This window comes from Lipophrys pholis, assembly GCF_963383615.2.
Source record: "Lipophrys pholis genome assembly, chromosome: 18".
Taxonomy (NCBI): Eukaryota; Metazoa; Chordata; class Actinopteri; order Blenniiformes; family Blenniidae; genus Lipophrys; species Lipophrys pholis.
In genome coordinates this window covers 23,164,345-23,187,478 of record NC_137646.1, presented here as the reverse complement: position 1 = coordinate 23,187,478, position 23,134 = coordinate 23,164,345, and the positions used below count along the sequence as shown (strand labels likewise).

Below are 23,134 nucleotides of genomic sequence, written 5' to 3'. Positions count from 1 at the left end.
CCTCAATTCTAACATGCCTTTCTTGAGAATTTGTTTCCAAACATACTTTTATGGTGATGGTCAAATAGTCTCCCAGCCTCCCAACACTTTATATAAATTTAAAAAACATAAACTTAAGTCCCCTAAACCAGCCCAGCCTCTCATTCTCCTCATAAACTCCTCCCTCCTTCTCCTCAATCTGCTCATGACAACCGGCTGGTTTTTTGGAGTTCGTCCTCCTGCCATCGGTCCACTGATCCCCAGTAAACCCCCTCTTAAAAAGAATGGATGGATCTCAGAGAGAGACTGGAGGTAGCTCTTTCCCAGAGGTGTCAAACTAAGTTTTTAATCCGGGGCCATATACCCCCCCGATGTTTCATCTTGAGTGGGCCGGATCGGTTACATAATGCCAGGATAACTTTTAAATTTAAACTTTACTGTAAAAGCAAAATATTACTTCAGAAAATCACTGCAATTTCAACATAAAGCCAATTTTGATTAAACCCTCTGGTATAAAATACAGTGAAATGTCCAAAAACCAAAGCATCAATGTTTTCTTTGAGATTTCTACCGTTTGCTTGGTAGTTTGAGACGCCTGCAGGCCGGTTTTGGCCCACGGGCCTCATGTTTGACACCCCTGCTCTCGTCTTGTTGCTACATGGATCTTCAGTCACATCTCTCACTACGACTCGTGCGTCTGTTGGCTTCAGAAATGAATCCACGTTAGAATTTTCTTTCAACCTGAAGCCAGATTGTAACTCTCAAAATGACCAAAGCATGGAACCATACCGTATGATTTTTTTTTCAAAGGTAAGTCAAATACGAGAAATACATAACGAATACTGTAAAACTAGTAAATCGTATAAGTTGTTTTGTATTCCTGCAATATGAAGTTCACCTTCTTCTATATTTGTCTCGCAGGGTGAATCTGGTTACAAGGGAGCCCGAGGGTATCCCGGAAGTCCTGGTCGACCTGTAAGCCTGCGTATTGTTTTATTTACTTTAGAATTTTGTTCACTACATTACACATTCTAACTTTTTAAAATATTTTAAATAAATATACAAACGCTGTTGCAGGGACCTTTCGGCTTTCGAGGCGAATATGGAGAAAAGGGCATTCCTGGATACCCCGGAGCAAGGGTGAGTGAGGTAACCGATTCCTCTCTCATTTGGCCTGTTTGTCTTCTTCTGCGATTGACGTCGTGTCTGATCGTATCGAACAGGGTCCGCCGGGTTTCAACGGACCCCCGGGTACACCGGGACAGCAGGTGGGCGTCACATCGTAAACTCATTCAAATACGACGATGCGCATGTTATATATGCACATGTGCGTTGAATTTAAACCGAGTCGATCTCCAACACAGGGATACAGAGGGAACCCAGGTTTCCCCGGCCAGCCGGGGTACATCGGACCCAAGGTAAATACTCGGTGTGCAAGTCACAGGTTGCACACAATCAGAAGTTTTCTTATTGTTTCCACTTTATGCAGTATACTGTGTGCATCATGCACGAAGTGCCTACGAGTGATAGTCAGAAAATGCTGAGTAAAATGAAACTTTTTTAATTTTTAGCACTTTGAAATAAGCCCAATAATCAGACTCTGCTCAGAATGATCATTTATGCCGAAAATAGGCTGAGAATAAGTGAGAATTACTGGAAAAAGAATAGTTTTTCTTTAGATCACACTTTGTTGGTTCAATATTTTGCAAAAAAAGAAAATCTTATTTTCATTTTTTAGTAAAACTCATTGATCAAAAGTGTCTGAGGTCAATTGTAGATTTTAATTTATATTTGCATTAAATAAACATGCGGCAATGTGTTAAAAAGTGGTGAATATGTATGTATAAGTTGCATTTTGTCACATTTAGACAAAGCTAAGGCATCCTTTTTTTATCTATTTATGGTTTTATGATAAGCTAATTTACCATTATTGACAAATAACTATCACCAAGAAAATGTTTTATCCTTATTTAAAAAAAAAAACATGTATTTGTTTCAGTTTCATTTTTTAATACTCGTAATTTTGATTGCAAAGATGTTTAAATGTTTCTAACAAATAAGTAACTGAGGTTTATCATTCAGAGGTATAATATTTAGTCCTGAAACAGTTTTTTTTTGTTTTTGTTTTGTCTTAGGGGGACCAGGGAGAGCCTGGACTTCCAGGATCTCCAACTTATGTTGGCGATCTCGGCACAACTGTTCAAGGTAACACACACACACACACACACACACACACACACACACACACACACACTAGATTAGTGTTATCAAGTAAAAAGTATAACTACTTAAAGAGTTCTAATGACACAATAAGAGGAAAACATCCTGATGATGTAGTTTAAATAACAGACATTCAACTTGCCAGTACAGCACACGCGTCGGGAAGCACAGAGTTTAAGAATGAAATATAGTTTGGATCGTATTTAATCCGGTACCCAGATCATATAGAAGATCTACTGTTAATGCTGTGGTTCTCTGGTCCACTACAGTGGGAGGATCATGCAAACAAAAAGAAATATTCAGGATCGGTATACTATTTGATCAATTCTTCCCCTTTTCTTGTTTTATTTTACTAAGTTAGTGAATGTACAGTACCTTGATGGCAATAATACATCACTGTATTAACCGTATTCTTCTTAATTGCGATATTGAGATTGTTACTGCTGGTATCTTTTTCCGTCTTGCACGGGAAATACTAGGGGAATGGGAATACTGTATGGCATGTGGCCAATCATTTACAGATATCCAGAGAGAAATTAGTTCAATTTCTAGACTTTTTAGGCTCGAAATGGTGAAAAATGTGTTGAATTGAAAATTCTCATATCAGATGTAAATGTAACATATAATGATAATAATGGCAGATGCTCTCAGATTCTCAGAATGAGTGACTGCAGCCTCCTCACCATCTCTTCTGCAGGACAACCAGGCGACCCGGGGTCTAGTGGCTACCCAGGACCCCGCGGTGACCAGGGGCCTCCAGGGTTTCAGGGACCTCCAGGACCGCCGGGAGTAGGGGGAAGCGGTACAGGTAGTGTATCCAAACCCACATGATTTCATATATTTGACTGTAATCCGACTGTAAAATCTGAATTTCCGTCTGAAATCCACACAAACAGGGCGACCGGGACTCCCAGGTTTTCCGGGGACCCCAGGCCCAAAAGGAGAGAGGGGTAGTCAAGGCATTCCAGGATATGGCACCGAAGGACTCCCGGGCTCCTCTGGACCTCCTGGACCCGCTGGCCCTCCAGGACCTCCAGGTCTTACTAGTAAGTATATACAAAGTTCATGAGTAAATATCTCCGATCTTCTCCCTCACAGGTGGAGCTGTTAATTTGTCTTCTGCACATTTATTTTTATTTGTATTAATTATAGAGATTACTATCAGTACCTCCCAGACGGGAGTCATCCGTCTCTCAGAGAGGAATAGTGGAATAAAAAAGTTAGCCCATCCTCCAGGTCGTATGAGATAACAGTAGACTTTAAAACGTTCTGGTTGACTGACTTTGCTGTCCTCCAAGGCCTGTCCGTTGAGCCCTGCGTCATCTATCCTGAGTGGTCTATCAGGCCCAAAGGTCAGTCTGACAGGTATCCGAGGCAGCCATATTGCTATGGTCGCCATGGCAATATTTCATCCTGCCCAAGCGACTTTCACAAAACAACAACTACCCCTTTCAGCAGGCAGTATCTACCTGCCACCATGCTTTTTTTTGCCTTTTTTGTCTTTTTTTTTATTATTTAATTTTATTTCCGCGCTGTCCTCTGCGCAGGGGAGCATTGGTAAGTACCAAGCGGAGGCTGCTTCAGACTTGGATGGGAGGAGCTCTCTACTCCAAGCTGCTTTTCTCTCACCTCTTGGCCACAAGGTGTCGCCTGCTGTCAACACTATTCACTGATTTTACAGAGCCTCTCATGCTTGGCAGCAGCATTTTTACAGCTTCACACAAACGCATTAAAACACACACACACACACACAAAAAAAACAAAAAAAAAAACAACAACATTTGACTGTTTGGATTGGATGTGTTTTGTGCGTTTTCTTTTATCTGGGTAGGTGCCAAACTGCTCTGCATGCTGCTTGTGGCGAGTAGCTCTTAGACCACTACGGTGGATGTAAAATCACTGAATTTGTTCATGCTAAATAAAGTGCTGTTTTATATTTTCATATGATATAAACGATTTAATGCCTCTCGTCTTGCAGCGGCAGCGGCTCCAATCTTCTGTCAAATCTGAACAAGCAGAGCCACTAACCCTGATTTCACCCTGTTACGCCAAGCTGCTCTTGCACCGTGCTGGTTTACACAGTTCCTCTTTGAATCCTGTTGACATTTAGACTCTACATGCTGTCAGAAGCTAAATGAGATAATATGAGACATGAACTGTTCCACGTATTACCTGGTCAGTCGGTGCAATTCAGTTTCAAACAGGGTAAAATCTAAGAATAACATACATTGTTGTCAGATATTTTGGGTATATAAGATTTACCGTTAATAGAGCTAACGCTGCCTGTTTGTGTGTGTGTGTTTGTGCGTGCTTGTGCTTGTGTGTGTGTGTGTTTGCATGTGTGCGTGTGGTTCTTTTTCTTTTTTTTTTGTAAAGGCACCTCACCAGGAGCACCCGGACCTCCTGGGAACCCTGGACCCCTCGGGCCCCGGGGTAACACAGGCTTCAAAGGATTTAGAGGTACACACTCACACACACACACACACACACACACACAAATGGAGCACATAATTGGCATTAAATGTACAGCAATCTTAAGTTAACCATGGAGTTCCACAGGGTTCTGTGTTGGGACCCATGATTTTCACATTATACAAGCTTCCTGCGGGGAATATTATCAGCAAACACTCCATGAACTTACACTGTTATGCAGATGGTACACAAATGTATTTATCTCATGTACTGAGGATACAGGATAACGCCAATATTACACTTGGACGTCTTTCAATACGCTTTCAGGTCTTAATGTAAGAATTCTGAGGCGCTCCTCCTGTGGTATACAGGAGTTTAGTTTAATGGTAACCACAGTCTCAGACTTATTAAGCAAGACTCTACAGCTGCTTTCGTCGATCACAGTGAGTAATGCGATTACAGATTCTTCATCAATTGGAGCAGCCTCTATTTTTATAATAGTAATTAGTCCGTTACTGCTGAAAGTCACACAATACTTTATCGTGTGTTTGTCCCAAATCTGTCACAATTTGAAACACTCATATTGGAATCTCAACTCGGCCTCCCAAAGAAGAAAACATCCCACGTTACGACAGTCTTGTATTGATAATCACTTTTTTAAATGGATAAACCTCATCAACCCCCCCCCCCCTGCAGGTGACACTGGAGACTGCGCCTGTCTCGGAGGGGGCTCCTCGGGGTTGCCCGGGTTACAAGGACCCCCCGGCACCAACGGCAGCCCTGGCTATCAGGGACGAAAGGGCGAGCCCGGTGACCCTGGCTCACCCGGTCTGAGCAATGCTCCGGGCCCTCCTGTGAGCACAATTCTGAGAGATTTCCCAAGAATTAAAAAACTGTAAAATGTTCTTTTTTGCGAAGTTTCACGAGGACGCATGTTGTGTTCCTGTAGGGTCGTGTTGGAGAGATAGGCGTCTTCGGCCGCAAGGGAGAGAAAGGCACTTCGTATTATCCCAACCTGGGTTTGGGAGTGAAAGGAGAGCTTGGAGGTCCTGGACCCAGAGGACCTACAGGTGAAACGGGAAAACCTGGCAGGGATGGACTTCCAGGTTTCCCCGGAGCCCCCGGACCCCCGGTAAGTGCTCACGATATTTAAATGAAACTCAGTCTGAAGCAGGTTTGTTTGAACCTTTCCACCATGTTCTCTCTTCTCCAGGGCGACGCTGGCGTTGGCACGTACGGAGAGAAGGGATTCCCAGGCTACCCGGGGTCTAAGGGGCGTCCCGGCGCCGCTGGCGAGCCCGGGCCTGGTTACGTGGGAACGCCTGGTTTTCGCGGCGAGCCCGGAGACCCCGGCATACCGGGACTACCGGGGCAACCGGGATTTCCTGGACAGAGAGGTAAGTGACGATACGGAAGGGCAGCAGAGGGAAACAAAGAGTGCTGTGTGTGTCGAGAATGTGTGAGAAAGACGACGTCGGTTGGTTTTGTACCATATTCACTCCCACAGGGTGACGTCCTGACCTTCTCATCCCATCACCTAGTTGTCATAACCACCTCATTATAAACCATTACAAGACGTTTTCCGAGGGACAAACACTTCCCGGTTCATCCAACCCGATCGAGACGACGCAGCTTTTACATATATATATATATTCTTTTTTTATTCCCCCTGCTCTTCATGCCTCGGCTGCGGCGGCGCACTCTCAACTACACGATTAATGGTCTCCATTAATGTGCTTCTTCTGCAGCCAATAATCTATATAATCCATAAACTGCTTTGTTAGTGGACTGATTGAGGCGCAAATGATGACGATGTAATCGCTGATTGTGTAACAACCACTGTGCTTCTTTAGTCTCAGAGGAAGGCGGTCTCATTGGTCCGTCGAAATGACGACTTTTCATTGGCTTATTGCCAATTTAAAAGAGTTGAGTAATTTGGACTTTTTTTATTCTTGCTGAGTGAGGAAAAACAACTTCAGATGACCGTAATGGTGGCAGTGTTCACGTGTATGATCATTGTAAAGTGTAAAACATGGCTGGACTGTGTAAGGTTTTCAATTAAATCCTAATCTTAATCCAAATGTCCCACAGGGCTTTTAGTAGCTTTTTAATTTAGCTACTTTAATATCCACATTAGTGTTTGTCAACATATTCCCTTTATAAAGCTCCTTTTCTATATTTTTACTGCTTTTCTGCATTTAAACTATTAAAACTCACCAAAAAAAGGAACAAAAAGGAGGGTTATTGATAAGAAATCATGGCATTAACTGCAATGTACTGATTTGACCACCAGGAGTACACTGGTGTGTAACTTATCTTCTGGATAATTTCACAGATGTAAAAATCGAAAGATCATTTTTACATTTGGGCATGTTACTTGATTATAATATGAGCTGATTAAATGGACAAATAATCAAAATAAAAGTCTACCGCGAGTTGTAATGCACATTTCTAAATTATTAATTGAAGCTGAAATTCCAGATATTTTATTCAGATTTCAGGTTTTTCGTGTGTTGTAAGAGGATAGTTTCATAAAAGTGAACTTCTTAATGATATTGTAGCATTTATTATTTGTTATTATGCAATTATTTGCCCACTTAATGTCAAATTGTGCTGTAATGAATATTCAGATTAAATATCTTTAGACGCAGGGAACAAACCAGAACGTTCCTGGACTCATCTGGAAAAGACAGCGTTTTCCTCTCTGAGACTAAACGACACAAAGACTGAAGCAGCAGCTCTCCGCTTACCTCCAGTGTGAATGTGCGCTCGCATTCCGCAGGATTGGATGATTTGGCTTTTATAATACGAAGGTTATTGTCCCTCAAGGGAGACGGAGAGAGAGAGAGAGAGAGAGAGAGAGAGAGAGAGAGAGGCGCAGTCTCCTCTCCTCCCGTCTCTCTCCGCTCTTTCTGATGGTAATAACCTGGTGTGGAAGCACTTTTACAATGAAGCATTTTAATGAGCTTCTGCCTTAACTTGAATGAGCCATGAATGGAAGTGATTTGCTGTTTGTCTGTTTGATGGAAAAGAAAAAAAAAAAAAACAACGATTAATGCTTTACCGGCGCATGCAAATGACCCTGACTGGCTTTGTGTGCTGCCATCTCTTCCTGTTTCTCTCTCTGTCCATCCCTCCATCCATCCCTCCGTCTCTCTCTCTCTCTCTCCGACCTTCCCTGTGCACGTGTATCCGTCCAGGTGAAAACAGCTGTGGAGGGGTTAATGACGCCGGAGAGGGACCGGGTGGGTAACAGACTTTTTCATCCACCAGCCAGCGTGCCGAGCCCGGGTCAGGGTTCTTGTAGCCTTAGTTCAGAGGGGAGCCCAGAAACTGGTGGATTCATGAAATATCCCTCAATGGAATAAAAACTGAGCAACAAACTCAACCAGACAGCAGATTCGCTCACATGGAGTCCGTTGACATGCCTCTTTAAAAAAAATTGGAATCATCAAAATATTGTTTTTGACAATCAAGAGATAATCTTCATATTTTACACAATCAGACAACTGCATTATGTCTGATGACATTAACATTACTGAAGATATTCAGCACATCAGTGAGGAAATAATGTGTTCGCAATGCAAGTGGTTTGTAAAAGCAGCGGCTCACATGCTGTAATGTTTCGAAACACCATTTGTTTTAACCTATCAAAAGAAAAAGTTTAAATGAGGTAAGATAATTTGCAGATTAAATGGTATTTTAATGCAGTTTAAGAAGAGATGGGATATAGTAAATTGACTCAATCATTAAAAATGAGATTAAGCAACAAATGTAATAGAAATAGTTTACAACTCAACAGAGAGATGTTATATTATATATTTATATTCAATAATGATATACCTACTTATGCACTTGAAAATATATAATGCGATCATAAAGTTAATTTTGTTCCCCATAATTCAGTAAAACGTGAAGTATTTCATATGTATTACTCATCAACTGAAAATATTTATCTATAATTTGTGTTCAGTATTCCTAAATATAGTTTCATAACAATAGATCATTAATCATCACTCGTAACCTTTTATTTGGCAAATAACCATATTTGTGCAAAACAAACAAAGTAAGTTAATATCAGAAGATATATGCTGACATGTTGTCACCTGCATCAAGTCATTCCTACATTAGAGTAACGTTTATCACTAATAATAAGAGTTATTGTTGTTGGACAGTAGCACTCAGTAGTGTATAGCATATACAAAGAGGATGTTGGAAACCATCTGTGAAAATCGATTTTATCAAGAATTATGTAAATATATTTTTGATTTTGGTCAATTTTGAAGCTTCCAATAATATTTTCCTGAATTTATTGTAAAGAAATATCACATAATAGTGTTTCATTTTTATTACATTTCAGTATCATCTCATAGTTCACTTAATTATTATAGGAAACATTTTTGTTGATATAAAATTAAGCTTAGAAATAATAATAATAATAATAATAATAATAATGATTTAGCTTACTTATTCATGCCATCACACATATATTTTAATGTGTTGAGAAAAAAACAACTTTTATAGATATGAGGATTTTAATACTCGGGTTGCCATGTTTGCATTGTGAACAACATAAAAAAATAAAGTTTTAAAAAAATACAGTAAGTCTCTACAGCTGTTCTCAGATGTTAAGTCCTTCGAAGCAAGTATTCATGGGATAATGTAGTCGTCCTGGCAACAACAACCGGCTCCCTGTCAATCATTTGTTCATGGCGGCCTCGATGGAAGCCCCCCCCCCCCCCCCGCTGCGTTTCAGGGGCTCCATTCAGGCCCGGTCAGTGGATGATTGACGGCGGCTCGTTGGAAACCCTCCTCTTCCTCCAGTCAAAGCTGCTGAAGCCTGGCGCATGTTTTCAAATCCTGCCTCTGCTGAAGTGCTTTTAACCAGTGAAGGGCGGGGCAGACGTTGGGTGGGTGGGTTGCGGCGAGGGGGGCGGGGGGCAACAATGAAAACCCAGCTATAACTGTAAGGTGTTAGCCTGCCCGTCCTCTTTTAATATTCAAACATCAAATTGACCAAATTTTCTACTAACAATATTTGACACGAACAAGAATTCTCATGATTCAAGTCGAATTAACACAAATAATTCAAAGCAGGAAGTGGCGTGAATGGACGCGACAGACAATCAAGACCGCCAAAGCGTTGGCAGAGTCCACCGTGTGGTTGTTGACATGAAAGGATATTTCATTTAAATAATGAATATGCACCAGTCCTGGTAATCGCTCCTGCTGTTAAGATAGATTTCTATCAGAATGAATGAATGCTGTTAACGTGGAGATGTTTTTTCTACTATTTTCAACAGTTATTTGCTCAGAGAAATACGGTGTTCTGTTTGTTTGTATAGTCGAAGCAGTGTTTGTATTTGCGCCGTACATGTGTAATAAAGTGGGAAATGCTAACCTCTGTGTGACTGCCGCCGCCAGGCCAAGTGCTTCCTTGTTCCATACCTGGCGAGCTCGGATATCCCGGTGTGCCCGGTCGACCCGGAAGACCAGGTACACGTTTTATCATTTACACTTTTCAATGTTTTTGATGGTTTTCCTTCTTTGAAAGTCTGACTCGAGAATTCTCTATGAAAGGTTCAACATGTGTGTTGGTTTCAGGATCATTTTGTTTCTGTTTGTTGTTGTCTTTACAAACTGTTTTGATTCATCGAGGATTAGTCATTATTTGAGAATGCTTAGTCTTTTGGTTTACTTGAGTAGAAAATTAGAATGTTGCTTGAGTTGAATAACATTTAAACTCATTTTAATGTGTAAGAATATAATGCAAAATGTAATTTATATGGAAAAGAATTAAGTCAAAATATTAGATTATAAAGATGAAATGCCTAGAATGGATTAAAATAAAATGTCAGTATGACGCATGAACTCATAATTACTTGTAAACTTATTAAATTTATTTAAGTTCAAATGAAGGATTATTATATTGAAGACACAATTTTGTCTCGTTTTAAGTTTAAATAAAAAAAAGAAATATATATATATATATATGTATTGTTAAAATGTTGAATTTGAAATCAAAGTTTATTGTTTCTCAATGTTGAGATTAAAACTCAAATTTTATTTAATTTAATTTTATTTTTATTTTTATTTTTTTTAAATTTACAATAGGTTGAAATTGTGGAATGGAATCAAAATGTTTGTAGTAGAATAAATAAAATCATATCTAAATAAGGAAATGCTGATAAAATAAAATTTTGATAATAAAGTAAAACTAAAATGGGTATAGAACGGACATTTTAAATGTAAAATTAAAACCTGAATAATTCAGCATAAAATTGTCGAGATAAAGATAAAATCTGTTTTTTTTCCAATAGTGTGGAATTAACATGAAACAATAAAAACCAGTGACATTCGTTGGCTTAATAAAAGGAAATAAATGTTCCAGGGTGTGTGAAGTCATTGAATGTGACTAATACTCGGACTGCTGGTTTCATTCAGGCCCCAAAGGTCAGCCTGGATTCCCCGGAGGACCCGGATCTTCAGGGTTCAATGGAGCCAAAGGAGAGAGGGGAGACCCCGGCTTTGGAGGCCAGCCTGGACCTCAAGGTGAACCTTCATCAGGCCGTCATGAGGAAGACTTTTCACACTCGTGATCTCACACATGGAAATGCAGATTTTCAAAATGTCTGCGTTTGTTCTGCAGCCAGGGAAAGTTTAGCTCTCATGGAGGCCGAACAACAGGAGTTCAAAAAAAAAAGAAATTCCTCTGACCTTTATAGTAGTTTAGTTATTTTAAGAGTTACTCAAAATCAAAAGTCACTAGTTCCTCTTTTACTAGTCTCCCTCAGTCTGGTTGTATTGTAGAACTTTAATGGACTCTTTCAAAAAGCATTTGAAGACTTTGGTTTAGTGGGTTAGTTCCTTCTTCTTAATTTCTTTAAAGATAAACTGTAGTAAATAAAATACGTAGATAATACGTACTAAATAAAATAAAAGCAGGGGTGAAAAAAATGTAAATATTATTTCAGTATCAGTAATAAAGTGCTTGGATTAAAAGCGACTCAAATGTGAATAAGTAGTGGTGAGTCCTTTTTAAATCTGGAGGATTTCCTAACTTTTGGGAGCGTCGGAGTCTGAACATGGTCTTTCCACCGCCGCTCTTCCAGGTTTCCCCGGACCCAGAGGAGAGCCCGGCTTCCCCGGCGGTCCCGGGGGCGGTTTCGACGGCGCCCAAGGGAAGGACGGCGTTCCCGGTCGTCCCGGAGCCAAGGGCCAGCCTGGAGAGGTTCTGGGAGCCACGCCGGGATCCCCGGGACAGAACGGCTTACCTGGAATCCCAGGAGACAAGGGCCAGCCGGGGACTCCCGGAGGACCCGGGTCACCTGGTGGGTTCTGAGACGGAGACGCTCTACAATCCGCCGTGGGAAGGAAAGAAGAAAAAAAAAAAAAAGATGTAACGTCTCCATTTCTCCGCCAGGTCAAGACGGCCGTCCGGGTTTCTCCGGGCTGAAGGGAGAGCGCGGAGTTGACGGTCTGCCCGGCATTCCCGGCCTTCCCGGACTTCCCGGTCGGGTGACTGATGGTATTCCCGGTCGGCCTGGACTCCCCGGCCCCAAGGGGCTGAGTGGACCTCCAGGTGAGGGAGGAGTCAGGATAACGGATCCTGTCTTTACCCATCATGTCTTATTTTGGAATATTTATCCGACGTCTCGTAAAAATGTTGTTTGCTCACTCGTCCCTCCACTTCCATCAGTTCATCCCGTCTCTCCTTCATTCACCGTTTTTTTTCCCTCCACGATTTTCCGTTCACCAATCTGACGCCACGTTTTTTTGTTCTTGTATGTATATCCAAACTCTGCATCACCCAAACGTGTGTCTTCTTCTTCTTCTTCTGTTTTCTGCTCCTCCTTCCCTTCACACCACCTTCCTCCTCCGTTATCTCCATCCATGCTCTCATCCCTCCATCCTTTCCTTCTTGGTGTGGGGGTCACTCGCTCTAGGCTGCCAAGGTGAGACACTCTCTCTCTCTCTCTCTCCCTCTCTCTCTCTCTCTCTCTCCCTCATCCATCCTCCATCCTTTGCTTCCATCCCTCCGTCCTCTCGCTGTCCATGAGTTAGACAATCGCTCCGACTCTTAACTGCCTGCGCCGAGTTTCTCATCTGCACTGCAAAACAAATGTCCATCTCCGTAATTTAACCGACCGGGTGCTCTGTGCCGAAAAATGGTAGGACAGTAGGAAAACGCTACTTTTTGAAAAACAGCTCAGGTTAAACGATGCAGCAAAAAAATTTAGAACCGCAGAAGAATTCCCTTCGAGTGAGTCACAACGCTGAGGCCTTGTTTACACCACAACGTTCTCAAGTGGAAAACTTCCCTTGCATTCTCGGATGGTCAGTTTCCGCGACGACTTTTTGAAACCCCACCTCCCGAAGTGGAACTTTTTGAAAATGCGCAACTTTTCTGTAACGCTGCCACTGCCCATGTGCGCCACGGCCGCAGCAATCATTTCTTCCGCACACGTGCGAGTCGATGGACGATAACAACAACGTTCCCTCCAGATCGGGGGGTCACCAAACTTTTTGAAACTGGGAGCCCCTTCATTGGTACCGAGTCATACGAAGTGCTACCTCTGAAATAACACATTTGCTCAGTTTGGTTTTAGTTATATAATCTATCAAATATCTAATATAATCTCGTCTATGTGAAGACACTGATCATATTTATGATTTTTCACGATGATTATCAACGTTGACTTAACGAGGTGGGAAACAGATAAGATCAATATTCAACACGTCATTTCTCTTAATCTCAGCAAAATCAACAAAAACAGCGTTTCATAGTTGTTTTTACTGAGATTAAAATCCCTGGGCGAGTGAAAATGGGACATTGTTTTCAGCCCTTCTGAGGAGGCCGGCCACAGGGGCGGCCTCGCCACCTTTGGGCCCCGTGGAGAAGGGAATGGGGCAAAGCCGTGGACCGTGGGCTTGCTCTTCTTCTCCACGCCTCCACTGGTGCTGCTGTCGCCACCACTACCGTCGTCGTCTTGATCAAGGCCGTCTCCGCCCACGTGATCTGGGCCACCGTCTCTGTCCCCAGGGGCCGCCGCCTTCGCTGCCGCCGTCCTGGTCTGGGCCGCCGCCTTCGCTGCCGCCCCCCTGGTCTGGGCCGCCGCCGCTTTCGCTCGCCTGTTCTGCGTCTTCGCCGCCGCTCGCCTGTTTAGCGTCTTTGCCGCCGCTCGTCTGTTCTGCGTCTTCGCCGCCGCCCGCCTCATCTGGGCCGCCGCCCACCTGGTCTGGGCTGCCATCTTCGCCGCCCGCCTGGTCTGGGCCACCGCCTGCCTGGTCTGCGCCTTTGCCGCTGCACACCTCGTCCAGGCCTTCGTCTCCGCCCCTGCCCACCGTTGGACCCCGCCCTCCAGGACTCAGCCGTCGCCTCCGCCCACCGGCTGGAACCCGCCCTCCGGGACTCGGCCGCCGCTGCCACCGCCGCCACCACTGCTGTTGTTCGTGGGGACCGCCGCCGCGCTGTCCAGTTGAGGCCCCACCTTTGTCCGTGGAGCCGGGACCGGACCTGTCCGGCTGTTCTTCCCTCGGAGAAGGTCTGTCGGCTCGTCGCCGCCATTCAGGCCTTCCGTGACTTGCTCCTCCCCTTCCGGGGCACGGAACGGCGATGCCGGCTCGGCCAGCGCGGGGCCGGACCTGTCCTCCGGTGCATTCCCCCACCGGGACACCGGGCTGCAGGAGCGCTGCCATCAGCTCCTGGTTCTGCTCGGCGCGCTCCCGCTGCAGCCGGGTGTAATCCAGCAGCGGCTGAGTGCACGCTTCCTCCGCTGTCTCCTCCGCCGGGCCACGGCTTGACGGGGAGCCAGTGTAGCAGTGCAGCATGTCACCGCCAGGTTCACCCACAGAGGTTTCCAGTTCTCCACGATTCTTTTTATTAAATTAAACAAACAAACTTAAATCTCACCCAGCACTGTCTGTACACAGGCTTGTCAGTCTGTGTCTCCCGCCCGTCACGCCGTGTGTCTGGCGGCTCCTCTGGCAGCACACCTGATTCGCATCAGGGGCTTAATCAAACCTCTCGGCCACAACGACGAAAACTACATTTCATAGAAAAAAAATGTCCCATTTTCACTCGCCCAGGGGACGGCAACATTCAACATCTGGACCCGTTTTCTCTGAACAGGAACTCTGAGAGCCAAAAAAGATTAACACTTCAGATATTGGTTTTAACCTCTACCCTCTTATTTAATGTTAAGCATACTTCCATTGTTAACGTTTATAGCGTATAGCGTCCTCTGCGCACGTGTGTGTGTGGTTTCATTACAAAAATGAGGAACTCGTGGCCTAACGTGAACCACAGTGTTTTCAAAACGTTGCCATCTAAACGCAAAACTTTTCTGAATTGAAAAGGCAAAAAAACCCGATGAATTTTCACTTGAAACGTTTAAACGTGCTAATGGGGCCATGAATGCATCCCTGATACTGTTTTTATTGTTAAATTACCAAAATATATCATTTCGACAGCTGCTCCAAAACTGTTTTCATATGTGACCAAAAACTAAAAAACAGTTGTGACCAGAGATGGACATTTTCTTTGTGAGAGATGAAGACGCCTCATGTGTCTGTCTTGATTTTTGTTTTCCTTGCAGCAGAACTAACCATCGTGTTTCATCCTAACCAGTGCCAGACGTGTTTTTCCTGAATTAATTTTAACAGGTTTGCGTGGCAGCCAGCATTATCGGCGTAACCGCTTAAGACTAGAGGCTTTGTTTTAATTTTATTTTTCCTACACTCTTAAAAAACACTTTTTCCTTTTCACCACATCCGTGCGCTGCTCGGGCGATTTCTGACTTTGCCGCGCGAAGATGTGTTGAAAATGAGTTGTTTTTGTTTTTTTTAAGAATGTAAACAGTAGCTGCTAGCGTGCTATCAGCTAATTCAGCCTGGAATTGCACTTTAAAAAAAAAAAAAAAACTAAAACGATTTGTATCTGAAATCCTCCCCCTGTTTTGTATGTGAACAGTTTGAGCTGCATTAAGCCCGAATCTGTTCAGCCTGAGTGCAATTGCAGCCTAATTATGGCAACGAAACAATGTAAAGGAACAAATGTGATTACATTGTCTGCTGTTGGCCAGTGTGTGTGTGTGTGTGTGTGTGTGTGTGTGTGTGTGTGTGTGTGTGTGTGTGTGTGTGTGTGTGTGTGTGTGCGTGTGCGTGCGCGTGTGTGTGTGTGTTTATTATTCAGAATAATAATGACTAAAGCTAATTATTCTGTTTGAGGTAAGTTTATTTGAAATGAAAAGCAAGGTAAGTTTAATTATTTATTTATTTTTTATTATTATTATTATTAAAATGTTTGTTTTGATTTTGGTTGATGGAGGTCGATATCCTCAGATCAGTACCCAACAACTTTTATCGATATTTCTGTTAAGATTTGTACTTAAGGTTCAGTGTCCGACTAAATCCCTCCCTCTTTCTCTTCGCCGTCGCTCCATCCATCACCTGACTCTTGGCAGGTTTCCCCGGTCGTAAAGGAGACAGGGGAGACCCGGGATTCCCAGGACCCGCTGGGATGAAAGGAACCCCAGGACTGCCTGGCACCCCTGGAACACCAGGGTCCAGAGGACCCCCTGGACCTCCAGGACCAGGAACTAGAGACGGAATACCAGGAATACCAGGAATCAAAGGTAGGCTGCAGCTGGGTTTGGTGTTGACCTTTTAGTTTTCTCATTACCACGTGGCCCAAAGGAGGAGAAACAGACATGAAGCTGCAATATGAAGGCAAAAAGTAGAAAAGTAGGTGAGTGACCTTCACAGGAAACGGAAGACTCCAGGAAACACTGATCAGCTCGCGGCAACAGATCAAGCTGTTATTTATTTATCATTTGTCTTCCTAATGTGGCTTTTGTAATGTATTGTATTGTGGATTTATTACTCTGGTGTTACAACTTTTGTATATTTGTTGTAGCCTTTATGTTTGTATTGTAGTTTCTGTAATTTATGTGGAAGCTTTTCAGTTGCGTTGTAACTTTTGCATGTCAGTTGTGTCTTTTGTCTTTGTGTTGTTTTCTCTGTATTTGTGCTGTAACGTTTGTATTTGTGTTGTAGAGTTTGCATTTTCTCTGTATATGGGTTGTAACTTTTGGATTTGAGTTGTAGCTTCTATCTCTGTGTGTCACTTTTATATTTAAGTTGTACTTTTTATATTTGTGTTGTAGGTTTTGTATTGGTGTTTTACCTTCTGTATTTGACTTGTAACTTTTGTCGTTGTGTTGTAGCCTTTGCGTAGTTTATGTCTCTATGTTGTAGTTTTTATATTCAGGTTGTGGCTTTTGTATTTGCGTTGTGGTTTGCCTTTGTGTGTTCCAAGTTTCTGATTTGTTTGTTTAGCGTTTGAATTTCTGGACCGCTGTCGATCACAGCCACTGACCATCTGCCTCTGAATCTGTTGGCTCAGGTGAAAGAGGTTTCCCCGGAGTGGTGGGCTTCCCTGGACTTCCTGGTCGGCCGGGTTCTCCAGGATTCCCTGGAGGGAAGGGACTCCCTGGGGGGCCGGGAAGAGATGGATACTTTGGAGGACCTGGATTCCCAGGACAGAAAGGTGAGAGCGACGAAGAGGATTTCAGTTCAGAACCTCAACTGCTGCTGCCAGTCGGGATTGTCAATGATTACAAACATGTCAGGCGAAATGTGTATTTCACCCATCGAACCATGTGTTTTCACCTCACACAGGTGAGAGAGGATACCCCGGACCTCCCGGATTGCCTGCTATTCCTGGTCCATCTGAACGTCTGGACAATGGGGAACCCGGAACCCCCGGCGCGAGCGGTCTACCCGGCTTCCCCGGGCCCAGAGGTGACGTACATTCAAGTTTCTGTTTTTTTCTGGTGATCTAGAAATAAAACATTTTATTTAGAATAAACAATAGACATAACAATGTGTTCTCTTATTAAGGAAGTGGTCCCACTGTTGTTTGTTTATTCTGCGGTAACGTCTCCTATCTCCCATCGTAACCCAGCGATCGTCTTGATATTATTTTACAGGTGACAAAGGTCTGCCGGGTCGACCCGGTCGTCAGGGTCTGCCTGGACTTCCCGGTTTTGCAGAGCTGAGTAAAGGGCAGCCTGGAGACTCCGGGTATCCCGGTCAGCCGGGGCTTCCAGGCTTCCCTGGACCGAAGGGAGAAGCCGGAATCATGGGATTTCCCGGCTCATCTGGAGAAAGAGTAAAAAAACACACGCACACACACACATATACACACATCGTAAGTTTGAGGAGAAAAACCAAATGTCCACTTTCTGGCATTTTCAGGGTGACGAGGGTCCGCCTGGTTTCCCTGGAAACCCCGGAGAGGCTGGAAGACCTGGTGGTCGAGGTGAGTGCGGCTATCAGCTCGATGAATTCAGCAAGACCGTTGTCAAAACGACGTTTATCCATGAAATCCGTCGCTGTACACAACGTTTTCAAGCCAACACAGCCGTTCTGTTGCTCAGGTATACCCGGAGATAGCTTCGGTTATCCGGGAGGACCGGGAGCTAAAGGCCTACCAGGAGTCCCGGGCATCCCAGGTACGACTCAGTAAAATTTACTTCTTGTTGTTTTTGAGAGACAACCCCAAGACTTTAATAAAAAATGGCAGCTCCTCCTCCTGACCTCGACCATCCACATTACAATCGTTCACGAAGTGACGAGCAAACGCATAAAGCCTTCATATTAAACTATTCTGGATCATTTCAACATATACTTCATGTTTTTCTGTGATTTTTTTTTTTTTCTTCTTCTTCTTTTCTTGGTATCAAAGGGCTAAATGCATTTCATCTTTATCTTTGGTGTATTTAACGTCAGAATACTATTTCTTTAATACGCAGTCCTTATTTTTCTAGACTTCATTGGCTGAACAGTCAAAGGTTTTTCTAAACATTTCGTTCCTCTTGCGGTATTTACCTGGCTGTTTGTCTTCAGGTGGTCGTGGGTTTGACGGGGCCCCCGGTGACAACGGCTTTTCAGGAAGTCCAGGTTTCCCCGGTCCTAAGGGAGGTCCTGGTGAAGGAGGGCGTCCTGGAATAAACGGTGAGAAACAAATCCAGAGGAAATCTTAAGGGCTATGACCCATTGCTGTATTTCTTAGATCATAACGCTTATCCTATTTGTTTTTCATTCTTATCATAAATGCAGGAGCTCCTGGTTTCCCTGGGCCAAAGGGGCAGAATGGATTCCCAGGTAGAAGTGGAACAGATGGGACTCCTGGTTTCCCTGGTGGTCCTGGAGGTCCTGGAGCCAAAGGTGAAGACATGCTTCTCCTCCACTTCGGATTGTTTTGGAACCATCAGTCGAACAGGCTAACAATAGTGCATCTTCTCAGGTTTGCCTGGACCTCCTGGTTTGGATGGACTCAACGGCCTTGCCGGACCGAAAGGCCTTCCTGGAACTCCAGGTGACGACGTCCGTTTGGTCCAAAGTGGTGTTTTTTTTTAGGAATTTGGAAAAAAGGCTTTCGGTTCAGTATTAGTCAAAACATTTTTATTTTATTTCAGACATGCTCAAAATCAATATTAAGTTCCCAGTGCACACCGTATAACCAAAGATAGTTCACCACACGAACAGTGAATAATTACAGCAGAACAATATACTAGTAATACCTATTAAATCTATGAATAATATAGGATTTTCTTTAATTTACACTTATTTAATATTCAATTAATTTATCCACGTCAGAACTAAAGAATTGACTTTATCAAATTAGACATACATACAATTTATTTGCATAGAAATGTATTCACACATATATACAGTATGTAGCATCCTCACACTCAAACTTTATATCGTTTAAGCCACAAAGAGCACAACAAACATAACTGCTATTCCTGAAATGTCCACTAGGGGTTGGATTGTTTAACCTTGTACTTCTGTCCAGGTGGAAGTGGTGGAGGCCGACCGGGTGCTCCTGGTTTTCCCGGTGCAAAAGGAGAGAGAGGCGACTCCTACCCCGGAGTACCGGGCTTCCCGGGACCAAAGGGGGAGAGAGGAGAGTCAGGTGAGACCAACTTCAAGCAGGGAGGAAAGCACTTGACTTTGAACATCATTTCAGTTACTGCATCGTCTTCTCTGTGCATCAGGCGGTTCTGGACGCAACGGGGTCCCGGGTCGGCCTGGACCTCCGGGTGATACCTATGGATCTAGCTCTCCGGGACCTCTGGGAAGCCCTGGTCTCCCTGGACTGGACGGCGAATACGGTAAAGGAAGCTCAGTCCTGCTTTTAACCGACTTGATTGATTGAAATGTTTATTTCGAATACGAAAACAATAAGAAAAAAAGAAAAGAAAATTAACAACAAAGTTTTCCTCTCAAATAATAAATAAATGAATAACAGTAATAAAATAACCGACTTCAAGCTCATTTGTGCTCGACGTGCACATTAAGACACACGTGTCCTTTAAAAAAAAGCGTGTCAAATGCATTTTAGTGCAAGGGCCAAATAGCGCCCATCATGAGCTTTAAATTGAAGGTTTTTCTTTGTTGTGGCGCAAAATATATGTGATGAAAATGTCCTCCCGTCCCTCTGCCAGGCTTCCAAGGTCCTCCAGGTCCTCCAGGGCCGCCCGGTCCAGGCACAGCCCAGGGAGACAGAGGAGACTCTGGGCTTCCAGGTTTCCCAGGCTCCCCTGGTAGGAAAGGAGAACCAGGATTCTCTGGTGGTCCCGGACTTCCAGGCAGCCCTGGTTTCAAAGGTCAGTGAAGAAAAGTTCTGTGGGTTTCTTTTGTTTGTTTGTTTATGTGGAAAACAAGAAGCAAAACCCATTCATTTGATTCGTTCTTCAGGACTGCGGGGTGAGACTGGTTTCAGCGGGGGTTCTGGTCAGAAGGGATTCCCTGGGGACCCCGGTTACTTCGGAGGAAAAGGACCAAAGGGGTTGACAGGTAAAAGATCTCCGGCGTGCGAACAAGTAGAACATCAGGTGGGCAGTCCTCACACGTCTCCCTCTGCCCCTCTGCAGGGTCCCCGGGGCCTAAGGGGTTCCCTGGTGTGACTTTGCCGGGGCCACCAAGAGATATCCCACGGATCTTCGGAGACCTGGGTTACCCCGGTGAAACGGGACTCTCTGGCACCCCGGGAGATTCCGGCATTCCCGCTGGTCCTGGACGCCCAGGTGAGACATCGATCTGAAATCCTCAGGGTCTCCTGGAAGTCTTGATGTTTCAAACTAAAGGTCTGCATGTGTTCACTCACTCCGGCTGCAGGTCCAAAGGGCCGTCCCGGAGCTGTCGGCAAACTGGGCAGGACGGGGTCTGGCGGTACTCCCGGGCCCCTTGGTGATCCTGGACCTCCGGGTTTCCCAGGGCCTGCTGGAGACCAAGGTGAGGAGTGGTTTGATGTTTTACGTCTAATTTGGAAAAACAAAACGCGCTAACAATCCATTTTGGTCGTCTGTCCATAGAAATGTGTATTCCTGTTGTGTTAATGTTTATAGTGTTTTGTGTTTGTCTGTGGTTTCATTACAAACATCGAACAACAACACCCACTTGTGGCCCAACATGAAAACTACATACGTTTTCAGCGTTTCTGTTGATGAAACCGCCATCAACTTTTCAAAACTTTTCGGAAATGAAAACACAAGAAAGATGTGCTTTCACTATTATATTTCCATCATATATAACCAAATACTATATTTCAGCCTGAGTGATACATTTAGATGTTCAGTACAACTAAACTTTAGGGATTTTAATGTTGTTGATGCTTTAAAAAGTCACCAACTAGTTTCGGTACGGGTTTATTTTGAGATTAATATTGTAATGCAATGATTTAGATATAAGATAGATTGATATATAGATAGATAGATAGATAAATCAGTATCGTCAGTATTTCAACATTATTCCTCTTTATTTTTGTACCTTCATTTTTCTACAGTGTATTCGTATAGTATCCATTTTTCATTTATGTTAATTTTTTGTTGTTTTATCAAAATACAGTCACTGAAAATGACGTAAATAGAATATTTTGGAACAACCAGAAGACAATTCTAACAATGGAGGCAGAGCGTATCACTATGTTACCAGATTGTTTTTATTATTACAGATAATTAACTGTGTTATATAATTTCCTCTTCTTCAGGTCTCCCCGGTACAGTCGGCCGCCCCGGCGTCCCCGGCAGCGTGGGCCGCAGCTCCAGCATCGGCTACACCCTGGTGAAGCACAGTCAGAACTCGCAGGTTCCCATGTGTCCTCAGGGCATGGCCCAGCTGTGGGAGGGCTACAGCCTGCTGTACGTGGAGGGGCAGGAGAAAGCTCACAACCAGGACCTCGGTATGAAACGCCGGCGTGACGCCGGCCTCGCTGCTTTTGACAGCGGGTTTTCTCAGTGTTCTGTACCCACGTTTACTTTGACATCGTTTCGTCGGTTTAGCTGAATGCTTTTTTGAATGAAATGAACTTTTAGGGATAGTTATGGTTTTGTTTTTTACTTCATTTTCCATAAAGTTCTCCCACCGTTAAAGAGACACACATTACAGCCACAAAATAGGAGAATTATTTTAAGGAACTATAAAGTAGGCGAAATTTAAATTTTTCGAGAATGAAAATAGATAAAGTGGTCCGGAGATGTTGGGAAAGCAATGAAATGACGTTAGTGGCCATGCTCCACCTTTTATTGAACAGGTCCTTCTGTGTCTTTTAGTTTTACATAGTGAGTTCAATCTGAAAGATTGTGGTTTGAGATGCCAGCAAAAAATTATAACTCCTGATATATAAATATTCCCATATGTTTATATGCCTTTTTACATCTTAATCCTAATTCTTGTGTGTGTATATGTTAATATATATGTACATTATTTCATATATTTCAGTGGCGTGTATAGGGTTAATTGTGTATACTTGTACATCCGCCCCAGCTTGTTTGTTTGTTTATGCTCTCCAACAACTCGAACGTGGTTTTGATTGCGCTCCTTCTTTTGCTCCTTCAGGTCAGCCAGGCTCCTGCCTCCCCAGGTTCAGCACCATCCCCTTCCTCTACTGCTCCCCCAACGAGATCTGCTACTACGCCAGCCGCAACGACAAGTCCTACTGGCTCTCCACCACCGCGCCCATTCCCATGATGCCCGTGGCCGAGGAGCAGATCCGACCGTACATCAGCAGGTACTGGACACAAGAGGGATCCGTCCTGCCTTCAGTCGCCGGACAGTCTCAGGTTCGCCAAGCTTCCCGTGCGCCGTGTGTGACTTGAGCTTTTCGCTTCGTGTGTTTCAGGTGCTCGGTGTGCGAGGCTCCGTCTCAGGCGGTGGCCGTCCACAGTCAGGACCTGACCATCCCCACCTGCCCCCCCGGCTGGAGGAGTCTCTGGATAGGATACTCCTTCCTCATGGTAAGTCGTAAAACAAAGTGTCACGCAAGCACGACATTGTGCGTCAAGCTATAATATTTTTTTTTCTTTTTAAATCTTAATTTAGTAAGAACCCAAAAAAAATCAGGAATCAACCCATGAAATGTTCTATTACCTTAAAAAAATGAGAAATGGTGGGTTTTTCTACTGAGCATGTGCAGAAGACGTCTCACTATGGCCGTGGTGCACATGCCCAGTAG

General features: G+C 43.9%; 1 protein-coding gene across 2 annotated transcripts in view; it reads left to right on the top strand.

The window, feature by feature from the left end:
* The window catches only part of col4a6 (collagen, type IV, alpha 6), a 114,331-nt gene that overhangs the window by 88,344 nt on the left and 2,853 nt on the right, over nt 1–23,134 (top strand). Inside the window, exons 14-47 of one of the 2 annotated variants that reach the window (XM_080486090.1) lie at nt 901–954; nt 1,057–1,119; nt 1,203–1,247; nt 1,344–1,397; nt 2,115–2,184; nt 2,897–3,007; nt 3,096–3,245; nt 3,498–3,551; nt 4,588–4,659; nt 5,308–5,465; nt 5,561–5,743; nt 5,825–6,008; nt 10,036–10,107; nt 11,056–11,163; nt 11,724–11,942; nt 12,035–12,193; nt 16,077–16,247; nt 17,018–17,161; nt 17,293–17,415; nt 17,604–17,785; nt 17,872–17,935; nt 18,054–18,128; nt 18,523–18,630; nt 18,736–18,843; nt 18,923–18,994; nt 19,475–19,594; nt 19,677–19,793; nt 20,127–20,288; nt 20,380–20,478; nt 20,556–20,708; nt 20,800–20,916; nt 21,671–21,862; nt 22,519–22,690; nt 22,802–22,916. In XM_080486090.1, coding sequence (XP_080342216.1) covers nt 901–954; nt 1,057–1,119; nt 1,203–1,247; nt 1,344–1,397; nt 2,115–2,184; nt 2,897–3,007; nt 3,096–3,245; nt 3,498–3,551; nt 4,588–4,659; nt 5,308–5,465; nt 5,561–5,743; nt 5,825–6,008; nt 10,036–10,107; nt 11,056–11,163; nt 11,724–11,942; nt 12,035–12,193; nt 16,077–16,247; nt 17,018–17,161; nt 17,293–17,415; nt 17,604–17,785; nt 17,872–17,935; nt 18,054–18,128; nt 18,523–18,630; nt 18,736–18,843; nt 18,923–18,994; nt 19,475–19,594; nt 19,677–19,793; nt 20,127–20,288; nt 20,380–20,478; nt 20,556–20,708; nt 20,800–20,916; nt 21,671–21,862; nt 22,519–22,690; nt 22,802–22,916 — 4,050 coding nt within the window. Of the gene's footprint in view, nt 1–900; nt 955–1,056; nt 1,129–1,202; nt 1,248–1,343; nt 1,398–2,114; nt 2,185–2,896; nt 3,008–3,095; nt 3,246–3,497; nt 3,552–4,587; nt 4,660–5,307; nt 5,466–5,560; nt 5,744–5,824; nt 6,009–10,035; nt 10,108–11,055; nt 11,164–11,723; nt 11,943–12,034; nt 12,194–16,076; nt 16,248–17,017; nt 17,162–17,292; nt 17,416–17,603; nt 17,786–17,871; nt 17,936–18,053; nt 18,129–18,522; nt 18,631–18,735; nt 18,844–18,922; nt 18,995–19,474; nt 19,595–19,676; nt 19,794–20,126; nt 20,289–20,379; nt 20,479–20,555; nt 20,709–20,799; nt 20,917–21,670; nt 21,863–22,518; nt 22,691–22,801; nt 22,917–23,134 lie in introns of both variants that reach the window. The other variant, XM_080486089.1, reaches the window with a different exon arrangement.